The sequence below is a fragment of the Aulonocara stuartgranti genome, assembly GCF_965226115.1.
Source record: "Aulonocara stuartgranti genome assembly, chromosome: 1".
In the NCBI taxonomy this organism is placed as follows: domain Eukaryota; kingdom Metazoa; phylum Chordata; class Actinopteri; order Cichliformes; family Cichlidae; genus Aulonocara; species Aulonocara stuartgranti.
This window is the reverse complement of record NC_138939.1, coordinates 22,502,647-22,530,407: the sequence shown is the minus strand read 5'-3', so window position 1 is coordinate 22,530,407 and position 27,761 is coordinate 22,502,647. Positions and strand designations below refer to the sequence as shown.

The 27,761-nt window shown below is 39.7% G+C and overlaps 2 protein-coding genes across 2 annotated transcripts in view; both read left to right on the top strand.

Moving 5' to 3' along the window:
- The window catches only part of LOC309703837 (uncharacterized protein), a 435,129-nt gene that overhangs the window by 171,008 nt on the left and 236,360 nt on the right, over positions 1 to 27,761 (top strand). The window lies entirely within an intron of this gene.
- cilp (cartilage intermediate layer protein, nucleotide pyrophosphohydrolase) lies at positions 20,922 to 27,688 on the top strand. Its single transcript, XM_082540864.1, has 9 exons — positions 20,922 to 21,034; positions 21,804 to 21,935; positions 22,910 to 22,963; positions 23,113 to 23,382; positions 23,526 to 23,708; positions 23,815 to 24,117; positions 24,236 to 24,344; positions 24,428 to 24,576; positions 24,676 to 27,688. Exons 2-9 carry the CDS (start codon positions 21,872 to 21,874, stop codon positions 27,036 to 27,038), a joined length of 3,495 nt encoding a protein of 1,164 aa, XP_082396990.1. The 5' UTR covers positions 20,922 to 21,034; positions 21,804 to 21,871; the 3' UTR covers positions 27,039 to 27,688.

Sequence of the window (27,761 nt, the reverse complement as noted above, 5' to 3'; positions counted from 1 at the left end):
ACCAACAAACAGAAACTGACACATTTACAGATGACTGACGACTGAACAAATAACAGGAGAAACATGACTATTGCCGATCTGTTCGCGGACGACAAGAGCGAATGACCTGAGGACAAAAATGATGTGAGTCACGCTATGGTCTTCAAACTCACCAGACGTCAACCTAACTTAAAACCTGCAGAGATTTTTAGACAAATATGCTAAACCACACAAAAAAGTTTTTCACATCCACAACAGAGTTTCAGACATTTCACCTATATCAAGGACGACTGACTTCACATGAATTCACTTTTATACATTTGTTTTATGTCTTCTCTCAGTGAGAACAAATCCAGAAGTCCACTGGATCTGTTGCCTCTATGTCGTTTACGCAGTGTTTTATCTAAACTAAGTGCCCGTAACAACAAATAATCACCGTATCACCTCGTGTTTTTGGGACCGCATTATCACTTTTCCCACGTTTCCTCTCTACATCTTGCCTTCACCAACTAGTCAGATCACAGTTTACATCTATATTTGTCCACAACAGCAACTGTCTGCTATAAAAGAACACTGTAGCTTCAGTAGTAACAAAACTGTAACATCTACACAACCATAACAGATACAATAAACACAATTCCCTTAAATTTAGGTCCCAGGGGTGTGATGTAAGAGCACATGTAGCCAAACCCAACACATCACAATATGTACTGAAGTATTTCAATGAATTTAAAAGATGAGCACCAAAGTGTAGCATTAACCGTTCAGTATCTGATCAAATGTCAAATATACCCACAATTTCCCCTTCTGTTCATGTGTATGGCCAAAAACATTATGGCCATACAGGTGCTTTGAGAGGTCACAGTGACCTTTGACTTCTGACAGCCCAGTGATTATAAGTCTGTCATTGTTTTTGTCAAATTCCATCAAATAGTCCAAAGGACATAGCATTCCCGAGAATGATAGCTAGGTCAAAGGCCAAAGCAAAGGTGCGAGACTTTTGGTTTATGGTTTAAAAAGTTATTGTCAATGATATGTAACAGAGGCAGGGAAGGTTCATGCTAAAAGTTGCATGGTTTATGTGAAGCACACATATTAGTAAAATAAAGAAGCAATAAAGAACTGCAGCCAAGGTTGTCAAAAAATCAGTACTCGGATTATAATTAACACTAAAATCACTATTGGATTAGATACTCGTTTGCGAGATTTGACGTCATACAGAAGCTGATGTTCACAAACCTGAGCAACACTTTGAGGCATTTCATGAGTTTAGTAAAGCTCCTGGAGTGTTGTTAATGATAACCAGAGCTACACACATGCTAACGAGCCATTTAACTGGTATTCCATAGCCACACTAGCATCATTAGTGTAGGGGCTATGGCTAAAAATAAAACTAACAATGCTGGAGCTACACAGCAAACTGCACCAGTCCTGCCTGTCTGTACTGTTAATAGACAGTGTTAAATTAACAGGCTAGGACAATTACTTGTGTCTGGACAGAAAACATTGCAGCCTACCTTAATAACTTTATTTGATTATAAATGAAAATTACCAGAACAGCCAAACCTCAGATAACTTAAAAAGGGAAAATTAAAAAATGTAGCTTATATACACCTTACCATTATTCTAAAGTAGGTTTGTTTTTTCTCCACATGGCATAAGACAAATTTAATTTAATTGCATTGGCACTGTTGTTATTATTTGTATTGTTCCAATCTTTATTTTTTTAATGAAACAAATAATTCCTCTTAATTTCGGATCATTTTTTCCCCCTGTGGCATTGAAAATGAAAATGAGTATTTTCCTGGGTATTAGCATCAAGCTTGCAATTCTAGTACTGTGACAACCCTCAGCCATTACTGCATAGCTGTATAAACTGTTGCAAACACTAGAACATTAGCTCAAAAGCAACATCCGTTCCACCTATGGCACTTAAAATCAATAGGCATTTAATTTTAAATGTTTAAAATGTGGCATCAATATGTTGTTAAAGAGCATTCAGAGGCATGGTGTTTATGCCTTACGGGATTAGGACTCTGGCCAAAATAACATCTCTGATGGACAGAGTCTCCCATCCCATGCATGTAAATGTTGCTGAACTGCAGAGCTCCTTCAGTGACAGACTGCTCCATCCTAGATAAATGGTAAAAGGCCTGTATTTATATAGCGCTTTACTAGTCCCTAAGGACCCCAAAGCGCTTTACATATCCAGTCATCCACCCATTCACACACTGGTGATGGCAGTTACATTGTAGCCACAGCCACCCTGGGGCGCACTAACAGAGGCGAGGCTGCCGGACACTGGCGCCACCGGGCCCTCTGACCACCACCAGTAGGCAACGGGTGAAGTGTCTCGCCCAAGGACACAACGACTGAGACTGTCCAAGCCGGGGCTCGAACCGGCAACCTTCTGATTACAAGGCGAACACCCAACTCTTGAGGCACGATCGCCCCAAGCTGCATGAAGGAGCGTTTCCGCAGGACCTTCCTCCCTGCAGCTGTCAGACTGTACAATAAAAAACTGCTCCCAACAAACATAGATGTTTACATCTGCGCTGTAACTGCAATAATTTAATCAACCGAGCCGCACTACAACCTGGTTTGCCTCTTATCTGTAGTTATTTTTATTTAATTTAATAACTGTACAGTACTCTGTTTATAGTAACCATTGTCCATATGTAAATATGTAAGAAAAATTGTGTATTTTCTGTTCTGTGTCCTGTGTACTGTTTGTTTGTATATGTGTCTTTCTGGCTGCTGTTACAAGTAAATTTCCCCTTGTGGGACAATTAAGGATTATTCTATTCTATTCTATAAATTTCTGTAGAATCAATGGAAAGTGGAGCCAAGTGTAATTTGTTGCCTTAAAAAATGAAACAAACCCAAATGATCAAACATGTCTGGATGTGCGACAATTAAGGGCTAATTATACCGGTTACCACCCGCAGCTCCTTCATTAGCTGATTTGTCTGCACTGTGGTTACCACCCAAATCTCGCCGTTGCTCGAATCATCAAACTAACACACGGAGCTTCATCATAACAGTCCCTTATCGACTGGCCTAGAGCTGCTGTCTGCCACCTGCTCCCTTTCTCACAGCTCCGCCAGTGTACCCATCTGTGTAACCACCTTGCCCCTGCCGCAGACCAACCTGTGAGTCCCAGCTCATCTATTATCACTGACAGACAAGCACCACACTTCAGTTCAACACCTGTAACAAGTTCTCAACAACATATGGGTCCTCAGTTCCTCTGACAGCCTCGTGCTCTGACGTCACCTTTAAAGTCAAGCTTTACCATGTGAGTATGCAGTACTCCCCATTCTACCACTACTGTGTGTATATGAGCTGATCATGGTAAGACATTAACAGTTAAAGCTATGTGAGCCTTAGTAAATGGATCTGTAGTACTCATATTTTTCTACAGCCTTTAAACGGATTTCCCTGCTAAGCTCCTTCCTGTCTTCAGTCTCTACCGGTGTTGACTGCTGCCACATGTCATCTTTTATCTGCAGCTTCCACAGCAGTGACAGTCCGTTAGCAGCTTAGCAACACTGTGTCTGATATTAAAGCAGCTTTGATCAGTGTTTTTATCACAGCAGTATATCAAAGGCAACATGAAGACTCTGTGAAACAGGGTGCAGGTAGTTATAAATATATAGAAAATTATCAAATGCCTCTACAACAGTCAGCTGTGTTCAGTGAAAAACCTCTGATCAGTAAAGTATCTGTTTGTCTTTTTGTCTATCTCCAGCTTTTTTTTTTATCTAATGTATATATAATGTTTGAAGATGGCATTTTATATTTTGTCTAGGCAAACTAGCTTAGGCTGTAAAATACTTCAGTGAATGATATTCGTCTATGCTACATGAGTCATGGTAAAACAAAAGTACACCCTTTGTGAATTCTGAGGTTTTGCATATCAAGATCTAGTTTTTACCAAGTTCTAAATTTAGGTAAATCCAACCTGAGATGAATTACAATGAGATATTATACACTGTTGTTATTTATTTAACAGAAACTGACCCAAAATGCAGAAGCAGCGTATGGAAAAATTAGGAACATTATTTCATTTTGGCCTACGCTACAAAACTACTTTACAAGAATGCTTCAGTTCATTTGCAGGTATTAGTTTATGCAAGTCCCCACCACAGCATTTCAGTCAGGTTAAGTTCTGGACCTTCATTCTTTTCTTGTCTTTTTTCAGTCATTCTGTCATAGATTTGCTATAACAAACCCAAATCATCCCAACCACCATGTTTGACAGTTGGTATGAGGTGTTTGTGCTGATAGTCACCAAACGTTTTGGCTGAAAATCTCCACTTTGGTGTCGTCTTTCCAAAGCACAGACCTGTAGAGTCTGAGCTGTAGCTCTTTTTTGCAGTTTGCATGGTCCGACCTTGGGGTGAATTTGTTAGGATGTACACTCCTTGCGCTCCTTGAATGTTTTTCAATAATGAATAATTATTTCCAATGAATCTGTCTCACTGCAGAGTGATGGATTTCACATTGTTTGGAAATGTTTGTTTAACCCTTCCCAGATCAAAAGGCAGCAACAATTTCTTCTGTAAGATCATTGCTGATGTTTTTCCTCCGTGGCATAGAGAATCTTCCAGATGAGCAAACTCACAAAACTTATTGGTGATCAACAAATGAAGTGCAATAATTCTTATGGAAGCAGAAAACCTTCACTTAGTTTTTCATTCACTGTTTCTGCATTTCTGCAGTTCATCTGAGGTTGTGTTTACCAAATTTTAACCCCCACCTGTCTGACATAAATTCTCACTTCTTAGTGTACAGACAACCTTTTAATCTATATTGCATTGCTTTCTTGTCTGAACAGATGTAAGAAAACCTTTACTGAACCCACATAACATGTTGGCTTGTGTTCTGCACAATTTTGCTGCTGTTTTCTTGATTCTGTGCTGTTAAAAAATAAATCCTGTAACTTCATGCCATCCAGCTAAAACAGAAGATTATAAAGAAAAACAAATCTGCTGCATAAGCTTTAATTGGGTAATTTAGAAAAAGGAGATCAGAGATTTAGCTTCCCAGCTGGGAGGGGAATTGCCCATTACCCAGTGATTTTCTCGAGCATGACTATTACTTATGCTATGTAAAGGCTCAATGCTACCATGCCCAGTTAATTACATCCATTACTCAGGATTGGGTGGCAACTTCACACCTGGGGAAACACACACACAGAAGAACACGCTGTCACGTTCCTACTCACCTGAACACACACATAATCTAGATGTGTTTAGACTAAAAGCTGTGGCTGCTCTGGGTTGTTTCTCATTTTCCAGAGCTTAAAGCCCATTTTAGAAAAGGAAGATTGATTCCACGAGCTCACAGAGAAACACCGTCTTGTTGAAATTTTAAAGAAGCGCCTACTTCTTTCTCAGAAAACATTCTTACTGATAGGTTATGCCAGTTTTGACCTTTAAAGCCATCTGCGCTAACCTTTAAAAGCCATCATGTTTAATGTGAATCATAACAGAACAGCTGGCTGGCCGTGTGCATTCACTCACCACAACCTTTTGTTTTCACCACAGCTCCATATTCGGGGTCTGCTGGGAGTGAATTTTCTCGGCGTGATGGATCTCATGCTGAATTTGTCATATGTCATATCCTGTAGTATTGCTGTGATAGTGCGAGTCTTCTGGTGAAAATCAGCTGCCAAATAGTGGCACCTGCTGGGAGAAGAAAGCGTGTACACTGACAGTTCTGAATGACCTTGGTCGAAACAATATTTAGATCAGGATTCCTTCCTTCTTACCATTTTTATCACATTTACCACAAGTTAAAGATATATTTACCACCTAATATGATCCCCTTTTAATTTTTATGCAAACTTAAAGTAAATCAACCTCACAGATGCTGTAGCCAAACTGATAATTTAGAAATCCATAAATATAGACTTATTTAGTTAAACAACTTTAATGTATTACAAAAACAAACAATCAAACAAAAATCAATAGACTGAGCTCCTGACATGCTAAGTTATACTCACAGGCTACTTCTTTTGGGATGCCTTGCTAGCACTGGGTTGGATGCACTTTTACCTTTGGAACTAACAGTACATTCATTCTTCATGGCACAGATTTAACACGGTAAAATTATGATAGCATCACATGGATGCTGCAGATTCGTTGGTTGAACATCTATGATGTGACTCTCCCATCCCAACAACAACACCCCAAACACGCTGTATAGGATTGAGATTTAGTGACTACGGAGGTTATTTGAGAACAGTGAACTCACTGTCATGACCAAGAAACCAGTTTGGTGATTTGAGCTTTGTGACGTGGTCTGTTAGCCTGCTTGAAGCAGAACATGGATAAACGGATGAGCATAGTCAACAATACTCAGATGGGCTGTGGCATTCACAATGCTTAATTCGTGTCAAGATTCAAAAACTGAGCCACAAATATATCCTCAACTAAAACAGCCTCAGCTGGTGATGCAAGGCAGATTGGATCCATGCTGTAACCTATGTGCTTTAAGGGTTGACGTGCTGTGTGTTCAGAGATGCTCTTCTGCTTACTTCGATTCTAACAATCTAGCAATTCTTCTCTGACCTCTGACATCAACAGAAAACTGCCACTCACTGGTTATTTTCTCTTTTTCAGACTATTCTCTGTAAGGCCTACAGGCTGTGTGGGAAAATCCCAGTAGATCAGCAGCTTCTGAGACACAGGGATGCCTTTCTGGGACTAACAACCATGCTGGGTTCAGTCACTTAAATCGCCTTTTTTCTGATGTTCAGCTTGAACCTAAGCAGGTTGTCTTGACTAAAGTCTGCATGCCTAAATGCTTGGAGTTGCTGCCATGTGATTGGCTGATTGAGCAGTTGAATACATGAGTGTAGAAATTGATTATGCTCTCTAATTTCAAAAGCAATAATTCCCACCTTTCAGGTTGCTAAATTCCTCGGTGAAGAGAGGTCAACACCAGTGTTCACTCTCTTGTTATCACAGAGTAAATGAGCATCAATAATGTCTCATTAGTTCTTGATTTCTTCTCAGAGGTTTTTGGCAGGCGGTGATAAAAACCAACACTAGAGAGCAGCACTGTGATATATGACCTTGAAGAAAACCTTCAGACAGTATGGCATCCAGATTATATTTGGACAAAAATTGTGGGGAAAAGAGAAAACCAGGAAAGATCTGGCTTTCCAAGGAAAAGAAGCTTCCTGAAGACAAGCACTTACGGTGACCTTGGCTAATTCGTTTTGTTAGTGGACCAAGACATACCGTCTGAGGTTGTTGATGTCAGGTAAAGGGTTTAATTTAAGAGAGGCTGATTTAAATTTAGGTTTACATAGGGTAAGTCGCTGCAACATGAATGTAAGTAAATGAAATGCCCTCTGCAGTGATGGGAACACAATCACATCTGTCTTGGAGCAGTTTAGGCTTGATGTCTTTCCCAGCATGAAGGTTTCCTGTTTGCAGATTATAAATGGCTCTAAAGGGAAACTTTATTTATTTTTTATTTATTTTTGCTCTGTTTGGCTCCAGACAAACATGTCTTTAACTTTATGACTTATGAAAGTTCAAATTATAAACAAGAAGACATGGATGGATGAGTCTCTACTGTAAGTGTATTTCACATGAACATCAACCCTCACTGCTGTCTGACAGCCATCTAAACATTAGGGACTTTGACTGAAGATTGCTTTAAAAATTAAAAACACTATAATTTGAATCGATTTCAATTTTGAATCGTTTCAATTTAAAGTAAACATAGCTGACTGAGAACGAAGTTGTATTTCATACCTTAAGGAATGAATGAACACTTAGAAATTGTATTTGTATGAATAAATGAATAAGTGGAGTTGAAAAGACTAAAAAAATTAAAATCATGTGTTTGAGTTTTGGGTCAATGATGAGATCCTAGGAGGGAAGGAGGGAAGTGAGTGATGAAAATTACTACAGCTCATTGCATTAGATGTCAAACACCTGCAGATGACAGAATAATTACACTATCAAGTTTAGGTTTAAGCACTTGTGGGCTTTATGAACATCTGGCAAATGTTTACATATTTCTTCCCTAAACTCAAAGACATGGCATATAAACTTTATTCATGTCACACTTTGTTAGAACAGTTCCTGTCTGAATAAACACACACACACACACACTCCCGATTAAGTAGCTAAGATTAGAAACAGATGTTGATTCAAAGAAGACATAACAATAGACTGTATCTCTACAGCCTGATGTTTTAGCTTGATCATCAGGACCACAGTATGGATAATCCTTCATGTATAGTCACGCAGACCAGCGTGCCAATATTATAGCCTACAATTTTCCAAAGTACCTTAATTCAAGGCCGGTTTCACACAGTAATCATGAGCCAAATAATCATGTGACATAGCTGTTTTATCAGAACAAAATATGCCCTGACTTCCACAAATGAAAGCCAGGCGCTTGACTTAAACATTGCCAGGACTGGACATCTCAAGCTTAGGTTTGAGAACTCCAGCACCCGAGACTGAGCTCCTGTTTGTATTGTGAGCGTGAATATTAAACACAGCCTAACGGTAGATATCAGTTTTCCGCTGTGACTGTGGCTGGTTTGATAAGTCAGATGAAGGAAGGAACTGAAGGAGCTCCTAGACGGTGATGTCATACGTTTTAGAAAAAACATCAGCACCAGAAGGCGACTGGACAGACTTGTTCCCACTGATGTCGCTGAGAGCTCTGTGTGGCACTGGCAGCTTATTTTCTTGCAAACAAGTTTTAATTTCGTGGCTATATAATAATGATCTTCCACAATGATTAACATTTACCTTCACATTTGCATATACTAATTTACTTTTAATATATTATTACTTCTCATCACCCTTCAGTGAGTTCCAGTATTTACAGAATGAACTAAAGCTACAATTATTGGCTCTTCCCTTTATCATCAGCTGTTTGATAAGTGAGTAATTTTCAACACTGCTTGCTTGTCGGTTAACCTTCCAGTCAGTTTATGAAATAAATCAGTAAATCCAGCCACCTGAACCTTAATATCAGTTGTGATTTTTCTACAATTACTTTGGTACATTTCATAAAAAAAGTAAAATTTTACCATCATACTATGAAAACTGTGCGTCGCAGCCTCTTGAAGTGCATAATGTTGTTATTTTTCCAACATTTTTCACCACTCATAACAGGACATTTTCAGGGCTGACAACACATACTTAAAGTGTGTTAAAACTTAAACCAACTCAAGTGTCACAATCTAAAGCTCAAATCCCCCTTTGTTAAAATTATTTTTTCTATGACCAACGTTGTGCATCATTAAGTCTAATGCTGATGACATAAAATGAAAGTAACAATCATTTATACCCTGGATGTTTTATCTCTTTTCTGCTAATAATTTAGAGAAAATTTGTTGTCTTTAAGTTTTAAATTTAAAAAATGTTTTATGCCACGTGTTGTATTTTGTCACGGTTCCACTCCTGGAACTCCACTCCACGCCTCATAGCCTGTTCTCCACACCTGTTGACTGTTCAGCTGGCTTTATTTAAGACCGGTGTTCTGTAGTTTATGCACCTTTCTGCTGTCACACAATAATTCCAGCATAAATTTAAATAAGTAGGACGGTTTGCCCCTTAATTTTGCCCGTTAGAGTATGCTTCTAGCTCAGGGGTGTCCAACTCCAGAAACAATGGGTAGGATGCTATCTTCTGCTGACCCTATACCTCTAGGGCCATTCACTCACCTTGTGCAGTTTCTCGCCTACCTTTTTCATCGCTGGTCACTACACCACTCAGATTACCTGCTGCACCTGCCTTCCCTCCTGCCATCATCTCTGGTTTGGAACTCTGGACTCTCTGGATCACAGCCAAACGATTATGCACCGGAAACCCGTCGGCAGTCTTCTCCCCCACGCTTCCTCCGACCTGCTCTCAAAGCTTCTGACCCCAGCACCTCGTATCCTGATCCCTTTCCTGCGCTGTGCCTTAGTTATCACCACTTGTATCACGTACAGCTACATCTCGTAGTTTCAAGTTTTGTGTATTATTTATAAACATTCTTCTTTTTGGGAAAGTCACTAAACCCCCGTCTGTGTCTGAAGTTTGAGTCCAGCCTGTGTGACACTATCACCACGTGGTATAGGTGAAGATTTCCTTTACTGTGGGGAAAAAATATATATAGCAATTTAAAAAGCAAGAAATTACTTTTACAGCCAAATTACTTTTATACAGTCATTAAATGTAACTAAAACAGTTTTCCCAATAATAAAATTATGCATGGATTCTTTAGATATGTTAGATGTGTTTATTGTACAAAAAGAGCACCAGCTGATTCTGAGAACTTTTCTCATATTTGACTCCAAGAGAAACAGATTCAGAGGTTGGCAGTCATTGGCAGTGATTAATGAAGTGGTCCACCAACCTGCTCCAGAGCTAAATGTATGTGTGAGTTGACTGTTTTTATAAAGGTTGTCACACCATATTTGAACCATGTAGTTCAAATACATGGTCCTTATTTGTGCTTATGGTGTTTCGACTTCCAAGACATTTTTGCTGTTTGAGTAGTGTTGGTACATGGACATAAAATGAGGCACCACTGAATTTTAGCTCTGAATGAAGTACCATGACCAGGAAAGTTTTTCCCCATCTTCTGTTGTTCTTGGCCGGAAGGTGAACAAACTTTTTTTTCTCTCCCTGCAACAGTTTTCCACATCATGCAACACTAAAGTCCTGTCCAGTACAGTTATTGTTTGCAAGATGATAAACTGTGACTCCTGCACTCTTAAGCTGTTGTTTGTTTGGGGAAACTTGTCTTAAAATCCCTGAGGGAATTTACATTAACCCAAAACCCAAAAGCTTGTCATGATTTTGTGCTTTTTACATATCAGAAAGGGATTGTAAAAGAACAAAGTTTTTTAAGTAAAGTTTAAAGGGCTAAATTTGCCTTTTCATGAGCTAATGATAAGTTTCATTGTCAGTGTTAGAATTAAATCTTAACCGACACATAATTCAATTCAATTCATTTTTTATAGCTCCAAATCACAACAACATTACATAACGGTGTGTTTGTTATGTTATAAAGTCAAGATTCTACAATGATACAAAGAAAACCCCACAATGGAAAAAAAACCCTGTGAGCAAGCACTTTAGTGACAGTGGGAAGAAAAAACTGCATTTCCTGTCTCTTCACGTCTTACAGACAGACTATACCCAAGTGTATCAAAAAGATGTATCCGTGATGATAGACAGCAATTCACAAAGAAAACTGGTTAGAAAATAAAGATCCAAAGTGTAGTTATGTTTAAAGTTTTCACATTGTGAGTCAGGTTTCACAGGGACCATTTTCTACCTCTTCTTCTTTCTTTTTTTGCCTGGATGGGATCCTAAAAGTGAGTCATGTGACTGGGGAATAGCCTCTTGTCCAAGTGTGGTCTGGTTTTGTACCATTTCCTTTTTTCTGTGAAATTGAATGAAGCCAGATTTTGAATTACTTTAACCTCCTGAAAACTCGTGATCTTATGTGATTCACACAGCTGTGTGAGTTTCCTGTCTTTCACTCTTGTTGGGAGAAAAAAAGCACGAATAAATGAGGAACCTTCATATAAATGTCTTTCTTCATGGACAGGAGCAAAGTTTATAATCCTCTTCTATTGATAATAAGTTGTATAAATACACCACCTGGCCAAAAGTACTGGGTCACTGACACATTACATCTACAGGAGATGCCTGTCTATAGAGACCTATGCCATGAAGCTCTGAGCTGATGTTAATGCCAGTGGAGGTTTAGAGCTCTGCAATCATTGAGTGTCGGTGACTTTTACACCTCTGTTACTTTGTGTTCCTCAATGCTTCAGCTTTGCAATAATAACACTTGATCATAGACTATCTAGAAGCGAAGGAATTCAGTTCAGTTCAGTCAGCTATTTAAAACGAGACATTCTTTCACAAATCTTTATCAAGTCAGACTACAAGGCTGGTCACATTACAGCTGAGGCCATAAGACTGAAAACACCTAAATTCACAGGCTAAGAAGTGTAACCCAATATTTTTGTCCATATAGTGTGTCAAACATCTGCAGCAGCACTCTTTGTAGGATACTCCAAGTAATAAAATACAATATGAACACTTCAAGAAGAGCAACATAAAACGTGGAAGAGCTGAACAAATGTCTGCGTGGATATGTGGCATCTTAGAGGCTTCTGAAGCCAGCGGTGTCATGTTGGACTGACCAGGATTCAGTTTCTCAAATGTTAAAGATTCTCCTAACATCTTCTTCCATCTCATAATCTTTCCCAAAGACTGACTCACCTTCCTGTTTATTTTACTGACCAAATTCTGTGGCAGACTCTTTCAATATCTACTAGTATTTTATCTATACTGCAATGTCAGACTGCATCACACCGTTGTTCCAATAAAAAGCCACGACATTTACACTTTTCTTACAGTTTTATTTTTTATTTATGGCCTACGATGTTGCTGAGTCCTTCTTTTGATTTTAAATGTCTATTACCAAACCAGACCAGAGCGCTAAGACAGAAATTACAACAATGTGCAATTTTCAGTCTAGATAGTTTTTGAAAAGAGTAGCATTGGTTTGGAGATAAAAAAATAAAAATAAAAAAAAAACTAAGATGCTATTAAATACAACAAGAACTACAATAAGATGAAGACAAAAAAAAGTGTAGTTTTGTTTTATTTTGTTTTCTCCTGCTAAGCCAGATATCCCCATCTCCTCAGACCTTTAGCACTGAGGATCCCCAGGGGTCTCCAAACTCTGGTTGAAGAGGTAAATGGATGACCTTGTTGAGCACATATCATCTGTCTTCCAAGTCAGTGGCCACATGTTTCTAATCTACTCCTTATTTCTGCATGTCTTCATGCTTTAAGTGAGCTAGAGCCAGAAAACATGAAGTCGATGCTTGAACATTTACTTGTGTTCTCTATAACGTGGCAGGGAGAAAACCATATGTCCTCTCCCTTTGCTTGTTTCCAGGTTAAAATGTCTTTACAGTCATTTAAGAGGAAATGCGTTTGCGCTTTGGTCATGTGCAGTAATGGATTGGTCCTAACATCTCGCAGATGTTCGCTCTCCACTTCAGTGACTGGGTGTCATTAAGCTAAGAACATCGGCGATATGTTAGACAAACAGTGTTTACATTCTTGTACAAATGCCAAGTTAGTTGTTTGTAATATAAACATGCTTTCTCCATTTAAAACACTGATGTAAGTGTGTCATTAGTGAGGGTAAAGAGTAGCATGAAGCAGATTTCATAAACATGCACAGTATCAGGTTTCTAATATTAGCACCTTTCAACTTGTCTGACATATTTATTAGATATATCGATTAGATATATTTTTCTTGGATAACTTTGTTTTTTTTTAAATGATGAACATTGCTGTATGATTTATTGTAACATGTCATCATTTTGCGTGTAAATTAAAGCTGCATAATGCTTATAAATTATCTGGTAACTGGCCTGGTGACCTGAATGCTCAATGACCTCAGTGTTGCATTTTATGTCCCAGAACACCAGTATGGCTCCAGAGAGCACCATGTGGCCCTTATATGTTTATTTCTGGCTTTAAATGTAGCTGCAGCTTGTTGTTGAAAACAGGAACTGAAGAAAATAGGAAGCTAACTCATTACCCCTCAGGCTGATTATAAGTTAGCATGCTAGTTTGTAGTTTTTACTTATGACCCTCTCTTCCTTCAGATATGCCGTTTAAAGATCACCTTGCTAAACTAACAATTAAATGTACCGTACTTAACAAACCGCTACCTAATGTGAGGTTTATGTCTCAGTTGCCATAAATTTATAGGGTTCAGACATACATGTCTTTTTTTTTTTTGAAATTGTATTTTTTATGCTAAAATATAACTATTGTTGTTATCCATAAATTTTCAAATGTACCGTTTTGCAGGAAAAGGCAGAAATTATTGCTATTTAATGGCATTCATGAATAGAAGAATTCGTTTCAGTGACTGGATGTGATGCTTGATTCATTTCTGACTTCTCAGTGTGAATCCACATGTTGGAACCAGATCCGGGTATAACAATGTGGACCCAGTTTGAAACAAGTGTTTCCCAGATTTCTAAATATTTGTGTTTTCTTGTTTTTATGACAGGTGGTCTAATTAACTTGTTAACACATTTACAGAACAGCATGAAAGCTTCCCGGTTCAATCACAGAAAGAGACACAAATCCCTTTGGGTTTCCATCATGAAAGGTTATGAAAGGCATCTGGCATGAAAACTGCCAGATCAAACATACAGAGCTACCTACTGTGGTGAGTCAGGGCCAGCGTGGTGGTGCAGTGGTGAGAACAGCAAAAAGGTCCTGGGTTCAAATCCACTCCCAGCTGGGGCCCTTCTGTGTGGAGTAACATGTTTTCCCTGTGCCTGTGTGGGTTCTCTCGTGGTGCTTTGGCTTTCACCCACAATCCAAAGAGAACGATAGGTTAATTGGTGGTTCTAATTTGCCAGAGGTATGAATGTGAGTGGTTGTCTGTCTCTCTGTGTTAGCCCTGAAATAGGCAGGTGACTCATGCAGGGTGTCTCCTGCCTCTCACCCGATCACACCTCGGATAGTGTCCAGCTCCTGACTCCCCTGAATTGGATAAGCAGAAAAGAATGGATGGATGAATATATATCTTGCTATTAACAACAATCAGTAGTTACAGCCTTATAATATAATACAATAAGTATCAAAATATTAACTAAATATTCTTAAATGTCCTTATTTTCTCAGTAACTCATTACACACACTGTGATCCATGATAATCAATAGGTTTTCAGTGTTCAGTGCTGTAAAACAGCATTTTACCTTTAGTCACAACGTTTTAAAAAATTTGCAAAAAAACTGTTTAATTGATCTCTGATGATAGTTTCTATTTTTCTTGCTTCAAGGAGAAAAAAACAATCCTTCTTCGATAAAACAGCCTGAATTAATGTAATCATAAGATGTGAAGGAGAGGTCTGCCAGCCTTCAGTCTGTTCGTGCTGCTGACTTCCTTTGTGGTTTATTTACTCATACTTAAATAAGCACCTCTTTCACGGCACATTTTCAATAACATTTCCACTGCTGAGACTAACACAGCCAATTTTATTTTATTGCTTTCCTGACTGTGAGTTATGTGGGCCAATCCAACAGTAATACATTACAACTAAACATATTGTGTGTGGTAGGCTACATTCTGCAACTTACGACTTACTGTGATCCAGGCCACACCGTTTTAGTGCAGATGTTGTAAGTTTGACACAATCATTAAAGGAAGATGACACACCAGAGCTGTTGTCACAGAGGTACGTGTGAGAAAACAAATGCGGACATAAAACGGTCTTTAACTTCCAAGATCACTAGTAGAATATCTGTGTGTTGTCCAGTTGAACCAGTGTGAGAATAATGCAGTTAATAGGTAAATGCATGGAAGCTGCACATTCTGCTCAGGCAGCAGTATTTCCAGATGTATTAATGCATCTGTTGTGTCTTACAGATAAAGAAGCTGCAGCTTGAAACAATAAAACTAGAGTTCACGTGTCATTATGGCTTAAGAAAACACAAAGTCTTCTGTGATGATGTAATATGATTGTATTTCTATAAACAGCAATAAAATCACACATCATTTCTGTCGCTTGCTCACTTCAGTTTCTTTAGCTGCCACAGTTTATCTCTCACTTTTGGACTGTTTTTTGAGCCAAAGAATGTGTTTGATGGCACACACACTGTAAATTATATCATTTTAATTAAGAGATAATTGCCAGATTATGCGATAATCTAAACAAGTCAGTTTTCCACCATATTTCCTCCCATTCTTATCTTACAATATAGTCTTCATGTATCCTGTAACCCTACCGTGTGCTGTAGTTGCACCTTCTGTCCGAATTCTGTTTGCAGCTGCTCTGCAAGAGATGAGAGACAAACTCCACAATCACCATGCAAAGTGTTGTTTAACTTTCGTAAAGCAAGATCTGTGCATTCTGTGTGAATAACTGTATTCCAAGGGCAAACAGGCATGTGAGTATTGTTTCAGGACTTTCCTTTAATCCGCAGAGCGGTGAGTAATTTAGTGTACTGAAACAGAAGAGACTTGTATGTCTTGTAGACAGACTGTACGTTACGAAAGCAGACAGGACAGCAAGGAAACAGAGGTTAAGCAGAGAGCACTGGGGGGAGGGGGTGGCTACTGGTCCCTTTAATGACTCTACCAGTGAAAATATGCAGAGCAGCTTCTGCTTCTGTCATTAGGGGCCCGGCATCACACAGAGGGAGAGAGAGCCCACTCTACTTCCTTCTGGGGGAAAAAGTGGTTGAAACTCAAGAAAATCAAGATTTTAAAACCTTTAGAAGATACATTTGACTTTGGAGAAAGCTCAGCATCATCAGAGAGCACAAAAACTACATCTCTGATGAAAACCAATAATTCCTGATAGAATGATTTAGGGGTTTCTCACAAAAGATGGTTTTGTGTTTTGGGATTAGATTAAAATAACTGATGCCTTCATTCATCATTTACTGAATATAGCACCAGGTTTAAAGCCCAGAGTAACTAAAGTTTCAGCGTTGATGGAGAAGGAAGGTCTTCAGTCTTTATATTCCATCACAGGTCAAGGATTCAAAATGATGTGTGGATGTTAATGCTGTGCCATTATTAACCAATCACATCACCTAGATTATTTTTTATCTTATCTTGCTTCTGAAATTTAACCAATTCTTTAGTGAATAAATTAGAGTGTGGCTGAAGAAGGAAACAATAGGAAAATCTGTGCATTGTGTAGAACGATATAAACTATTTTATTGATCTGTAATTGATGCATCAGTGTGGGCTTCACTTTGATAATAATTGCATTTACCTCTTCCTATACAAATGCTACATTTTACTTCACCTGGTTATTTTCCACCACTAGTGGAATTTTCCAGACATAAACTTTATTTAACCCAACACTGGGGAAATTCGCTTGTTACAGCAGCACAGGAGACAGGAGGAATTAGAGATGCATTAGAAAACAATAAAAAAGGGACGGGGGCAGACTGGTAATAATAATAATAATAAATAATCAATTTTTTTAAAAGCCAAATGTTCAGATGGTTAATATATTCAGTAAATAACACCAAGGTTTTCCTTTTTATATGTACATAAAGTGCAGTAGGAATTATAATAATATATATACATATTAATATTATTTTCATGTCCTGATGATGCCTGATCATCAAATTGTTAGTAATGTTAAATTTTACACTTAAATTTTGCAGGTGAATCAGCATCTAAATTGAAGACTTTAAACTGAAACTTATCTGACCTGTGAGCGCTTTGGGGTTCTATAGCTCCAGTTGCAGCGCAAATTTGTTGCGATCACGTATTTTGACTGTAGAGGAAGGAGTTTAGTGTTGTTCTCTCTATATTTCTGGCTTTACAACCCTATCTCCTGAGACTTCAGTCCTGTAATTGATGGTGTGTCAGTTCAGGATGTTCTAAGGTTGTATAACAATGGTGTAGAGCTGCCAGTAAGAACCTACATATTTATTATCAGGAAAGAATGCAACCCGCCTCCCACCATTTGGATGATTGGCATGTATCCCACGGGGGCTAAAACAGTCTATTAACCACAAACAATGCAGGAATTTATGCTGCTGTAGTATCCACTGCTACACTAATACCTCTGGTATCAAATGTCAAATGCTTTGACTGCTTACCATTTGGGATTTATTTATCTTATGTGTAAAAATGCAATTTAAAATGTATCCAGTGACTATAGTTGTCTGATGTGAAGGTATCCATTTCATATATATACTTATATATGAAATGGATATAGTTAAGTAAAGTGCTTCAATCTGTTTTCCATCACAGACCAAAGACAAACGATGAGTCACCAATAAAAGACCAAAATTAAACCAATGATGATCACAGAATAAAAGTGCAGTTTTTTCAGTCATGTGAAAAAGAAAGTTGTCACAGTCAAGTACAGCCTGTGATTCAGTAGCTTATAGAATCAAATTTAGCAGCATTAACTTGAGATAATAGTTTTCCGTATGACTTTTCTATACCACTGTTATAGATTTGATGCTTGCTTTACTTGTGATCCTTGTCCTGTTACGTAACCCCAGTTTGGTTTATTTTTTGGACAGATGACCTTATATTTGACTCTAGAATACTCTGATATACGGAGGAGTCCACAGTGGACTCAATGACTACAAGGTGCCCGTGTCCTGTGGTTGCAAAACGAACCCAAATCATCTCCCCTCCATCACCACGCTTGATGAGGCGATGAGGTGATTGTGCTGATGTGCTGTAATGTTTTGTTATCCCTAAACATGTGGTTCCAGAAGTCTTGTGGGTTCTTCAGATCCAACTTTGCAAACACATGCTGTCCTACCATGTTGCTTTTTTAAGAGGCTTTCTCACAGCAAAACTTTTTTAAGAGTGTGTTTTAGCTTCAGTGTAGAGTCTGAGATGTAGCTCCTGGCTTTCTTTGCAGTTTCTCTGAACATTGCACAGTCTGACCTGGGGGTGATTTTTCTGGGATGCTGATCCTGGGAAGAGTGTGCCTTTGTGGTAACCCACAGCTGAATCCTCCAGACCAACCACTAAAACTTTTGCTTTTGTAGAGGTGCTCAGACTTGCTGATGAAAGTGCATTTGGGTAGCAGCTGCTACATACTCTCTTAATTCCTAACAAAAGGTTTTTCTCACAGTATTGCACAAACTTTCGTTTTCACATGACTTTAAATAATTACTAAAACGACTGGCGGATAAAACAAATTTCCATTTGTTTGCTAAATGTAAACTGTAACAGATATTTAATGGCCTGTTGATGGGAGATCTTGCCAGAGGCTGAGTTAATGCCATCCTGATGGTAAACAACCGTCTGCCTTGGCACAGTGCAGCTTGAATAAAGTGTGATGAGGATCAGCCTCATCCTCACTTCATAAAAACAACCTGTCTCATTTGATGTAATTCCACAAACTCTGCCCAACAAGATGTTTCTGTTGCCTGGAAACCTGACTTTGTGTGTTTGCTTATTCAGTCACTTTTCCTCCCATGAAGTCATTACTCGCCTCTTCTGTCCTTTCATTTATAAAGACACAAAGTTCATTTGTCATAAAGTGCCATAAAGTTGTCTTCACTAAAAACCTCTTTAGTGAAAGTGGTGGCTGGTGTCTAAGTTTCTGGCGAATATGTGATTGATATTTATTACGCTTAACCAGAGTATAAATTTGTTTTAGTGAAAAGTATTGCAAATACAGCCTCGTTACATCAATTTCAGATTTTCACGCTCACTCGACCGTGTCGATGAATACGCTATTTTTCCATGAGTGCCTTTTCTACACGTAAACAAAGGCAGAGCATTGCTTTGGCCCTTTATCTGCCTCCAAACTTGACCACACTGACGCTTATTTTCTCTCCCCAAACCAAAGCACCTCTGCAAAGGAAAGTCAGTAATTGGTGGAAACTAAACATGAAGCTTCAAGGTTGTTGAACCTGATTGTGTTGGGTTTTTCACCTCCGGAGAACCCTGTGCTCACAGACATGCGACTGTATGTGTTTTATGTAATAAGCAGTTGACCAAACTTTGCCACTGGCATTTGTCCTTTTACCTGGCCTGAGGCCTGTGGTGCAGGACCCGGTTAAATTCTTCCGCTGCAGGTTGTTCTTTGCCTTGTAATTGACAAAAAGACGTCAGCTAATAAATGTTCTGTGGAAAAACAACAGATGCTGACAATTTTACAGGATTTCTAACAGACATGACAGACTTTGCTCCTCTAGCTCGCTCTGTGACTCTGTGCCTCTTTGTCTGGTTTAACATCACTGAGGGGAAAAAAAAACACTTGCGTAAATCTATGTTTTTAATAACATAGATTTACGCAGCAGAGATGAGCTGGAGATAACAATTCAGCGTTATCTCTAGCTCATCTCTGCAGAGCTTTTTTGTTGTTTCAACCTGCAGCTGTTTTCTCTTTTGTCTGGAAAAGCTATAAATACCAAACACCAGACAAAGGTAGCAGCTATCTGGTGAACATAGTGGAGCATTTAGCAGTTAAAGAGCTAGACTTGTCCCTCAGGACTTTGTAGAGACCAAAATCGGGCCCCCAGACTGTACTTTCACTAGGTCAGGAAATAAATGAATGGTAAAATGTTGCTGCTTCCTGGGTACGTGTGTCTATAAGCAGCTGTTTGGTTGCTGAGTCATAACACGTTTTTTAAAAAATGTGCATTTCTAAATGTTATTATTATCATCTTGTACAAAATAACCAAATCTTCAGTTAGTAGTACGCAATCCATACAGACAAGTAATCCAAGCCTGCATTTGACAGCACCTGTTTAGGTTTCATTTGGTTTCCTCTGCCACCAAAAACTTTCGGGCATAATTCTCCTCTCACTGTGTCCTTGATCTAGCAGCTGGTCCAGGGGCACTGCACAGAGGTTGCTCACTGATTACACAACAAAATGGAGATAAATGCACATGCAAACAATTAATTCGCTCAAATCTGCTTCACATCTGAGAGTAAAAAGAAAGAAAAAAGTATAACTGAAGATTTTGTCTTCTTCGAATGGTCAAAATCTGAATTTCTAATTGCTACAAATGCTTTTTTTTTTTATTTCTTGTGCCTATCACAAGATTATAAAGTTGATGTGGAATATCTGAATCCCCAGCTCTTCCAGCTTAAGAAGGAAGCATGCAGACTGAGAGCAGAGCAGAGGACAAATGCCCAGATTGACCCTGACAGCACTGATCTTGGGCACGGGGATCGATTTTATTAACACCAGCATGTGTTGGTCAGAACCTCTGAATTTCCCATCTTATATATGTAAGACTATATAATAGCTGTTGTGCATCATGGCTTTTATAAGAAATGTGATGAATTATAAAGATATTAGTGCAAAGATACTGTGGCACGCTGCCACAGAGGGAGGGGAGGGGGTGTTGGCTGAGGCAAAGAGGGAAGAGGTATAAAGGAGACATGAAGGAGTGTGTTGAACCAGAGGAGGGAAGAACTGAAGAGGAGGAAAGAAATGTGAAACAGAAGTATAACGGGAGAGAAAAGAAGGACATTCTAAGAGAGAAACAAAAACTAAGCTCAGAACAGAGAAAGGTAAGTAAAAATCAGTTTACTGGGCTACACAAATTAATGCCTCACAAGTCTGTTACTAACTGCTGAGACTGCACAGAGATGTGGCAACACTACATCAAAGTGAGCAGCTGTACTTATGGCCGATGTTGGTTGATTATGTTACAGAAAGTGGAGGGTTTATTCAAATTCCAGAGCTTGGAATTTAACTAGTGCCATTTGTGACTGGAATCAGGTGTCTTACCTGTAGCCTTATTCCGGGTTAGTCTTGCTGATACGAGTTTTACTATTAGTCTTTTTTTCTTCATTTCCTTCAACCCATCCATCTCAAGCCTAACTAACGTGTTGTTTCATTAACACTTTCTCTGTTCTTTCACCTTACAAGCAAAGGTGACAAATTAGTCTGCAGTGTACAATTTTTAAAGTGTGCTAATCTGAACCTTCTGTGTGGAGATTTGGACGGTGAGGCCAGTGTTTCAACAGTGGATGCACAAATGTTTGAGTGTTCCCCTGACAAATACTGATGACTAACACAGATGTGTAATCTGAGGGGGAAGGGGGGCTCTGTCCAGCCATGTTTTGGGGGGGGGGGTGTTTCATCCCAAAAGCTAAAAAGATCAAATGTATAATGGTGAATATACTTAAGGACAAATTTTCAATCTAAACATGAACTATTATTTTATTACTTTTGGCAGCTAATGCAATAAGTCAGTTTGAGTGTCAATACATATTTTAAAATTTGGATGGTTTTATCAAACGCTGCTAACATGAAACACTTTTTTCTCCACTGAAGTTCCTTGTGAGAAGCACACATACCAGGGGTGAAAGTTCAAGTGTCAAACGTGGCAGAAGAGTGTGAAAATGTCGCTGAGGTGTCTGTTCATTTTCTTGGGAATCACTGCAGCCACTGTTGTTACAGCTCAAGGTGGGTCTCTCACAAAAAGCTCCTTTTGTCATCATTTGAGTAAAAAGATGATTAAAGAAAAGTTACAAAGCATCACAGCCAGCACGCATTCGCGCATCGTAATGCCGTGTAAAGAGTATAGAGTGCAGTGATTTGCAAACCATTTGATTAGCATGATTGATGACAATGTATCAAATCGTAAACGTTTTTCAAAGTTTTGTGCGGGAAAAAAACATTGATGAAAGCGAAATGTTTGATAAAAGGACGTGACTGCCAAGTTCAGTAATGCTAAAAACATGTGGTGTGTAGTTTAAACTGCAACTGGTCAGTGATTGGGTACTAAAAAAAAAAAAAAAACTAGAGGCAGAGTCTTTCACAACTAAAGATGGGGGGCCGGAAGGCTTGACAACTCTGTGAAAGACTGCATGTTCAGAATAACGTTTCTCAACATAAAATTACAAAGAATTTGGGTGTTTCATCTGGAGTCTGTAAGAACATTGACAGAATGTGGAGAAATCTCTGGCCAAAACCACTGCTCAAATGTCTGTGATGTTTAGTATTTCAACAGGCACTGTACTGAACACAAAACTGATTCCGCAGTAAAAATCACTGCATGGTCTCTTACTCTGGCACCAACATCCACACTCAAACTCACTTAAATAATCTTTCTTTCCCGTTCTTATGGGCTGTTTAATAAAGTTTTTAATTTTTTAAATACATTTTAATTCAGTTAATAATTAAGTTTTAACTTAAACTTCAGTTTTCCACTTAAGTGGAAATGAAACATTACATGTATAAAGGCAAATTGACACTACTGAGCCCTGCTCTCAAAAACTGACATAGATGTAACTCTATGTCTGTAAAGCTAGATTTAATGCGTAAAAGCTCAAGTTTTTCAAATATGTTTAGCGCCATCTTCTGTCAATATGGAACATTACATCGCCATGAAAAACGTGACATGAGCTAATCAAATGTTTGTGATATGTCCTTTGCAGGATCATGGAGACAAAGTGGCAAAGAGTCTAGTTCTGCTGTCTACCAAACAGAAGGTAACTTTTGTTTCTTAAAAATCCAATAAATTTTCTGACTGATATAAAGTGTTCTTTCTATCGTCTTAAGTTTTATGAGATATGTTGAACACTGTAACAATGAGGTGCTATTAGGACCATATTTATTTCCGCACTCTCTTTGCACATAGATAACTATCAGTGGTCGACATGGTTCAATGTTGATCATCCTGGAGGCCGTGGAGATTATGAACAGCTGGATGCCATTCGTTTCTATTACCGTACCCGTGTATGCGAAACTCCAAAGGCAATCGAAGCCAGAACCACTGAATGGATCCCAGCGCGTGAAACTGGGGAGACGGTCCATGCAGACCCGACTGTGGGCTTCTGGTGCCTGAATGAAGAGCAAGGTCCCCAGCTCAACTGCTCCAACTATGCAGTCCGTTTCCTATGTCCAAAAGGTTTGGCCATGAACATTTTTTTTCTGTTTGCCTCTGTGCAGTAAAAAAGATCTATTTTTTTTTTGTTTGTTAAATTTTTTTTTCATAATCTAAGTAAAATTACTTTTCAGAGTACTTCTATTTTTTTTTTTTCTTTCCCCCAGCACATAACAGTATTAACATTCAGGGAACCTGGGGACCATGGTCAGACTGGAGCCCATGTCCTGCCCTCTGTGGCCAAGTGGGGGTGCAACTTCGCCATCGAAATTGTCAATCTGACTCGCTGCTGTGCAGTGGGCCAAAATTAGATGGGAAAGCATGTAATGGACCTGAGTGCCCAAAGACAGGTGAAAAAAAGGCTTAATTAGGCTACACAGATAATAACATAGCACATATATGCAATTACAAATTTGTTACTAATAAACTTTTTCTTGTTTTTATGTTACTCCTTAGCTTGTTCCCTGCAGTGTGTGATGGGGCAAGCAAACTCTGACTGTGAATGCATGTGTGAAGAACACACAATGTTGGGTTCTGTACGCAGCGCTGGTGGTCTTGTCGCCAAAGGGGCCGCCATCCTTCGCTCTGGCAAATTCCTTACCCTTACAGACCACAATGGACATTTCCGCATACCCAATATCTGCCCTGATGGCAACACAACCCTGACTGTCAGGCTCAAGGGCCATGCCCCCCTTGATGTTGTTGTGCCCAAGAGCAGTGAGCGTACCTCTGTCCTCAGCGTCCAGCTAAAAAGAGCCGGTAGATGTCTATAGAATTACTTGTGGATCCAAATATGAAAGAATAATTCTGAACTGCATATTTACTAAAGTACAATCTGTTTAACATGTAGAGGTAATATTTTATTTCTGTTTTTTAGAGAAACTTCATGTGTTGAGCAATCCTGAAAGCAAGGTCAGGAGGGCAGGACAAAGTGCTGCCTTCTGCTGCAAAGTTGCAGGAACGCCACAGCCGGATGCATACCAATGGTAGGACTAATTATATTGGAATTTTAGACAGTAGACATGTTGAACTCCTATTGAATTATTTCATTTGTTTTGTAAACCAACAGGTTTCACAATAACACTCTCATGGAGAAGGAGTCAGAAAGCACCTTGGTCATAAGAGATCTGCATCCAGAGCAGTCTGGAGAATACTACTGCAGAGCAAGTGGTCCAACTGGAGCCATTAAGACTAAAACAGCTACTCTCAGGATCTTAGGTGCAGTATTAATTAAGTGAAAACACGTGCTGAATACACAGAAGTGAGAATTTTAGTATACGCAAACTAAATCATTTTAATTTCTTCATCTAAACACAGGCAGAGATGAGCATTCATGCAACCCTAAACCTGAATCCCACCTCATCCGCCTTCCACACGACTGCTTCCAAAACAGTACCAACTCATTCTACTACGATGTGGGCAAGTGTCCCCCAAGTACATGTGCTGAACAGCTCGACAATGGTATCAGGTGCAAAGACAAAGTGGCTTATTGCTGCGGTGTGGCAAAAATGGAGGAAAGACAGCTAACATGTCAGGGCTACCAACTGCCCACCATGGTGGTGACCAAGTGTGGCTGCCAGAAATGTGTGGACACTAAGTCCATTGTGCATGGTAGGGCCATTGCTGCAGACAATGGAGAACCAATGCGGTTTGGTCATATTTTTATGAATGGAGTCAGAATTAGTCGTACAGGCTACAAAGGAACCTTCTCTATCCAAATCCCCCAAGATACAGAGAGGCTAGTATTAACCTTCATGGACAACATGCAGAAATTTGTCAACACCACAAAAGTGCTTCCATTTAACACCAAAGGTGGGGCTGTTTACCATGAGATAAAACTTCTCAGAAAAAAAGCCCCTGTGACAATCAGCTCCACAGAAACCAATACTCTTGAGCTTGGGGAGGTAGAGAGCCAGGAGCCAATGGTTCAAATCCAGATTCCTCCCTATTCCTTCTACAAGGAAAATGGCGAAGTCTTCACGGGTAACGTCAGTGCTAGTGTAACATTTCTCGACCCCAGAGACATCTCCACAGCTGCCGCAGCTCAAAGTGATCTAAATTTTATCGGAGATGAAGGTGATACCATGCCACTGAGGACCTATGGCATGTTTTCAGTTGACTTTAGAGGTGAAGAAAACAATGAGCCACTGAATGCAGGTGAAGTAAAGGTTTCACTGGACTCTACTCAGGTTCAGATGTCAGAGCACCTCAACACCATGAAGCTGTGGTCACTGAACCCTGAAACTGGTCTGTGGGAGGAGGAGGGGAGTCTGCAGGTGGAGAAGAAGAAAAGAGGCAAAAGGGAGGAGAGAACATTTTTGATTGGTAACATGGAGATCAGAGAAAGGCGACTGTTTAACTTGGATGTCCCAGAGAACCGTAGGTGTTATGTGAAAGTTCGGGCTTTCCGCAGTGAACGGTTCATGCCCAGCGAGCAGGTGGAAGGAGTTGTGATCAGTCTCATAAATATGGAGCCCAAAGCTGGCTACTCCACCAATCCCCGTGCCTGGGGCCGATTTGATAGTGTGGTCACTGGTCCCAATGGAGCTTGTCTTCCTGCTTTCTGCGATGAACAGAAAGCTGACGCCTATACCGCCTATATCATGGCCAACCTCGGTGGAGAGGAACTGGAGGCTGTCCCGTCTGCTCCCAAATTCAATCCCAACCTCATTGGAGTGCCTCAGCCTTACCTTGGTAAACTAAACTACATGCGATCTGACCACGAGGACCCCAGAGTGAAGAAGACAGCATTCAGCATCAATGTAGCAAAACCAAGCCCCAACACAGCCGAGGAAGGTAACGGACCAGTGTACCCATTTGAGAACTTGAAAGAATGTGAGGAGGCCCCATTTAGTGCAGCACACTTCCGGTTCTCAAGAGTCGAAGGAGATCGCTACGATTACAACACAGTGCCCTTTAATGAAGATGACCCCATGAGCTGGACGGAGGATTACCTAAGTTGGTGGCCCAAGCCTATGGAATACCGGGCCTGCTACATCAAGGTCAAAATCAACAGCCCGCATGAGATCAATGTGCGGTCCCACAACATGGGCGGTACCCATCCCAAGACCGTAGGCCAGTTGTACGGCCTTCGAGACACTCGCAGCATTCGCGACATGGACCAGACATCTGTTTCAGCAGTGTGTCTGGAATTCAAGTGCAGTGGGATGCTGTACGATCAGGAACGTGTAGATCGTACACTGGTGAAGGTGATCCCACAAGGAAGCTGCAAGAGAGATCATGTCAACTCAATGCTTCAGGAGTATTTAGTCAACCACCTGCCCCTAGCTGTCAACAATGACACCAATGAGTTCACCATGCTGGCGCCTCTTGACCCTCTGGGCCATAACTACGGAATTTATACGGTGACAGACCAGGATCCCCGCACAGCCAAAGAAATTGCACTTGGCCGCTGCTTTGACGGTACTTCTGACGCCACATCTCGGGTCATGAAAACCAATGAGGGCATAGCGCTAACGTTTATTTGTGGAGACCGTGAGGTTACACGCCAGAACGTCTTTCAAACAATGCAGCGCTCTCAAGGTCAGACAGTAGGAACAAACATCGTGAGAGGGGAAAGCAGGCAGAACCGGCGCCGGCAGAGGGCAAACGCACCACGCAGCAGTCGTAGACGTAGCACCAGAAACCCTGAGGGAAAACGTACAAAAGCCAGAAACTAGACAAGAGGAGACCTAGGAACAACATGAAGACCAGACGATGACTTGCTAAAATGAAACCAGATGGTGTTAACATGTTTTTGTTTATACATCCATAAATATCCCCCACCCCCACTTGAAGAGTAACTAAACTGTTATGCTAATTTCTTGCATCTTCATCTCAAGGAATATGTAATGTTTCTTCCTCTCACTTTACATTACTGTGGCAAATATTTACTTGAAAATGTAAATAGAGTATTTATTACACAAGTATTATCATCTTTCCAACTGTACTATAAACAAGGACAAAAACAATATTTTTTTGACCAGTGATTTATTAAATTAGATGCTTATAAAACACTGCAGATGCTGTATCTTCCACATTGTATGTATCCAATTGTCCATGTAACATTTAAACTGGTCAACTGCTTAAAAAGAAAAAAAAAAAGACAGGAGAAAAACTCTCCTTTCAGCCAACTGTAGCCCATATGAAGACATGGTGGGGTGAAGCCCATAAGCCCCCGCTCCTCATCACACTTGATACAAGCCTGCAGAAGCAACAATTAGGAGACCAGTTGTAGCAAGTTAATCCACTTGCCTGATCCATACTTTTTTTGCATTAGTAGAAATCAATTAGTAATTTTCTGTCATGCACAAAAAACAAAACAAACAAACAAACAAAAACAAAAAAAACTAAGTACTGTTTGCTCCATATTTTCAAGGATATTCCAGAGATATCAAGAGAAT

Bases quoted from the DNA above. Each gene is read 5' to 3' on its own strand.
- cilp (XM_082540864.1), top strand. From the start codon at position 21,872: ATGTCGCTGAGGTGTCTGTTCATTTTCTTGGGAATCACTGCAGCCACT. The intron at 21,936-22,909 runs GTGGGTCTCTCA...TGTCCTTTGCAG, and splicing joins CACTGTTGTTACAGCTCAAG to GATCATGGAGACAAAGTGGC. The intron at 23,709-23,814 runs GTGAAAAAAAGG...GTTACTCCTTAG, and splicing joins ACCTGAGTGCCCAAAGACAG to CTTGTTCCCTGCAGTGTGTG.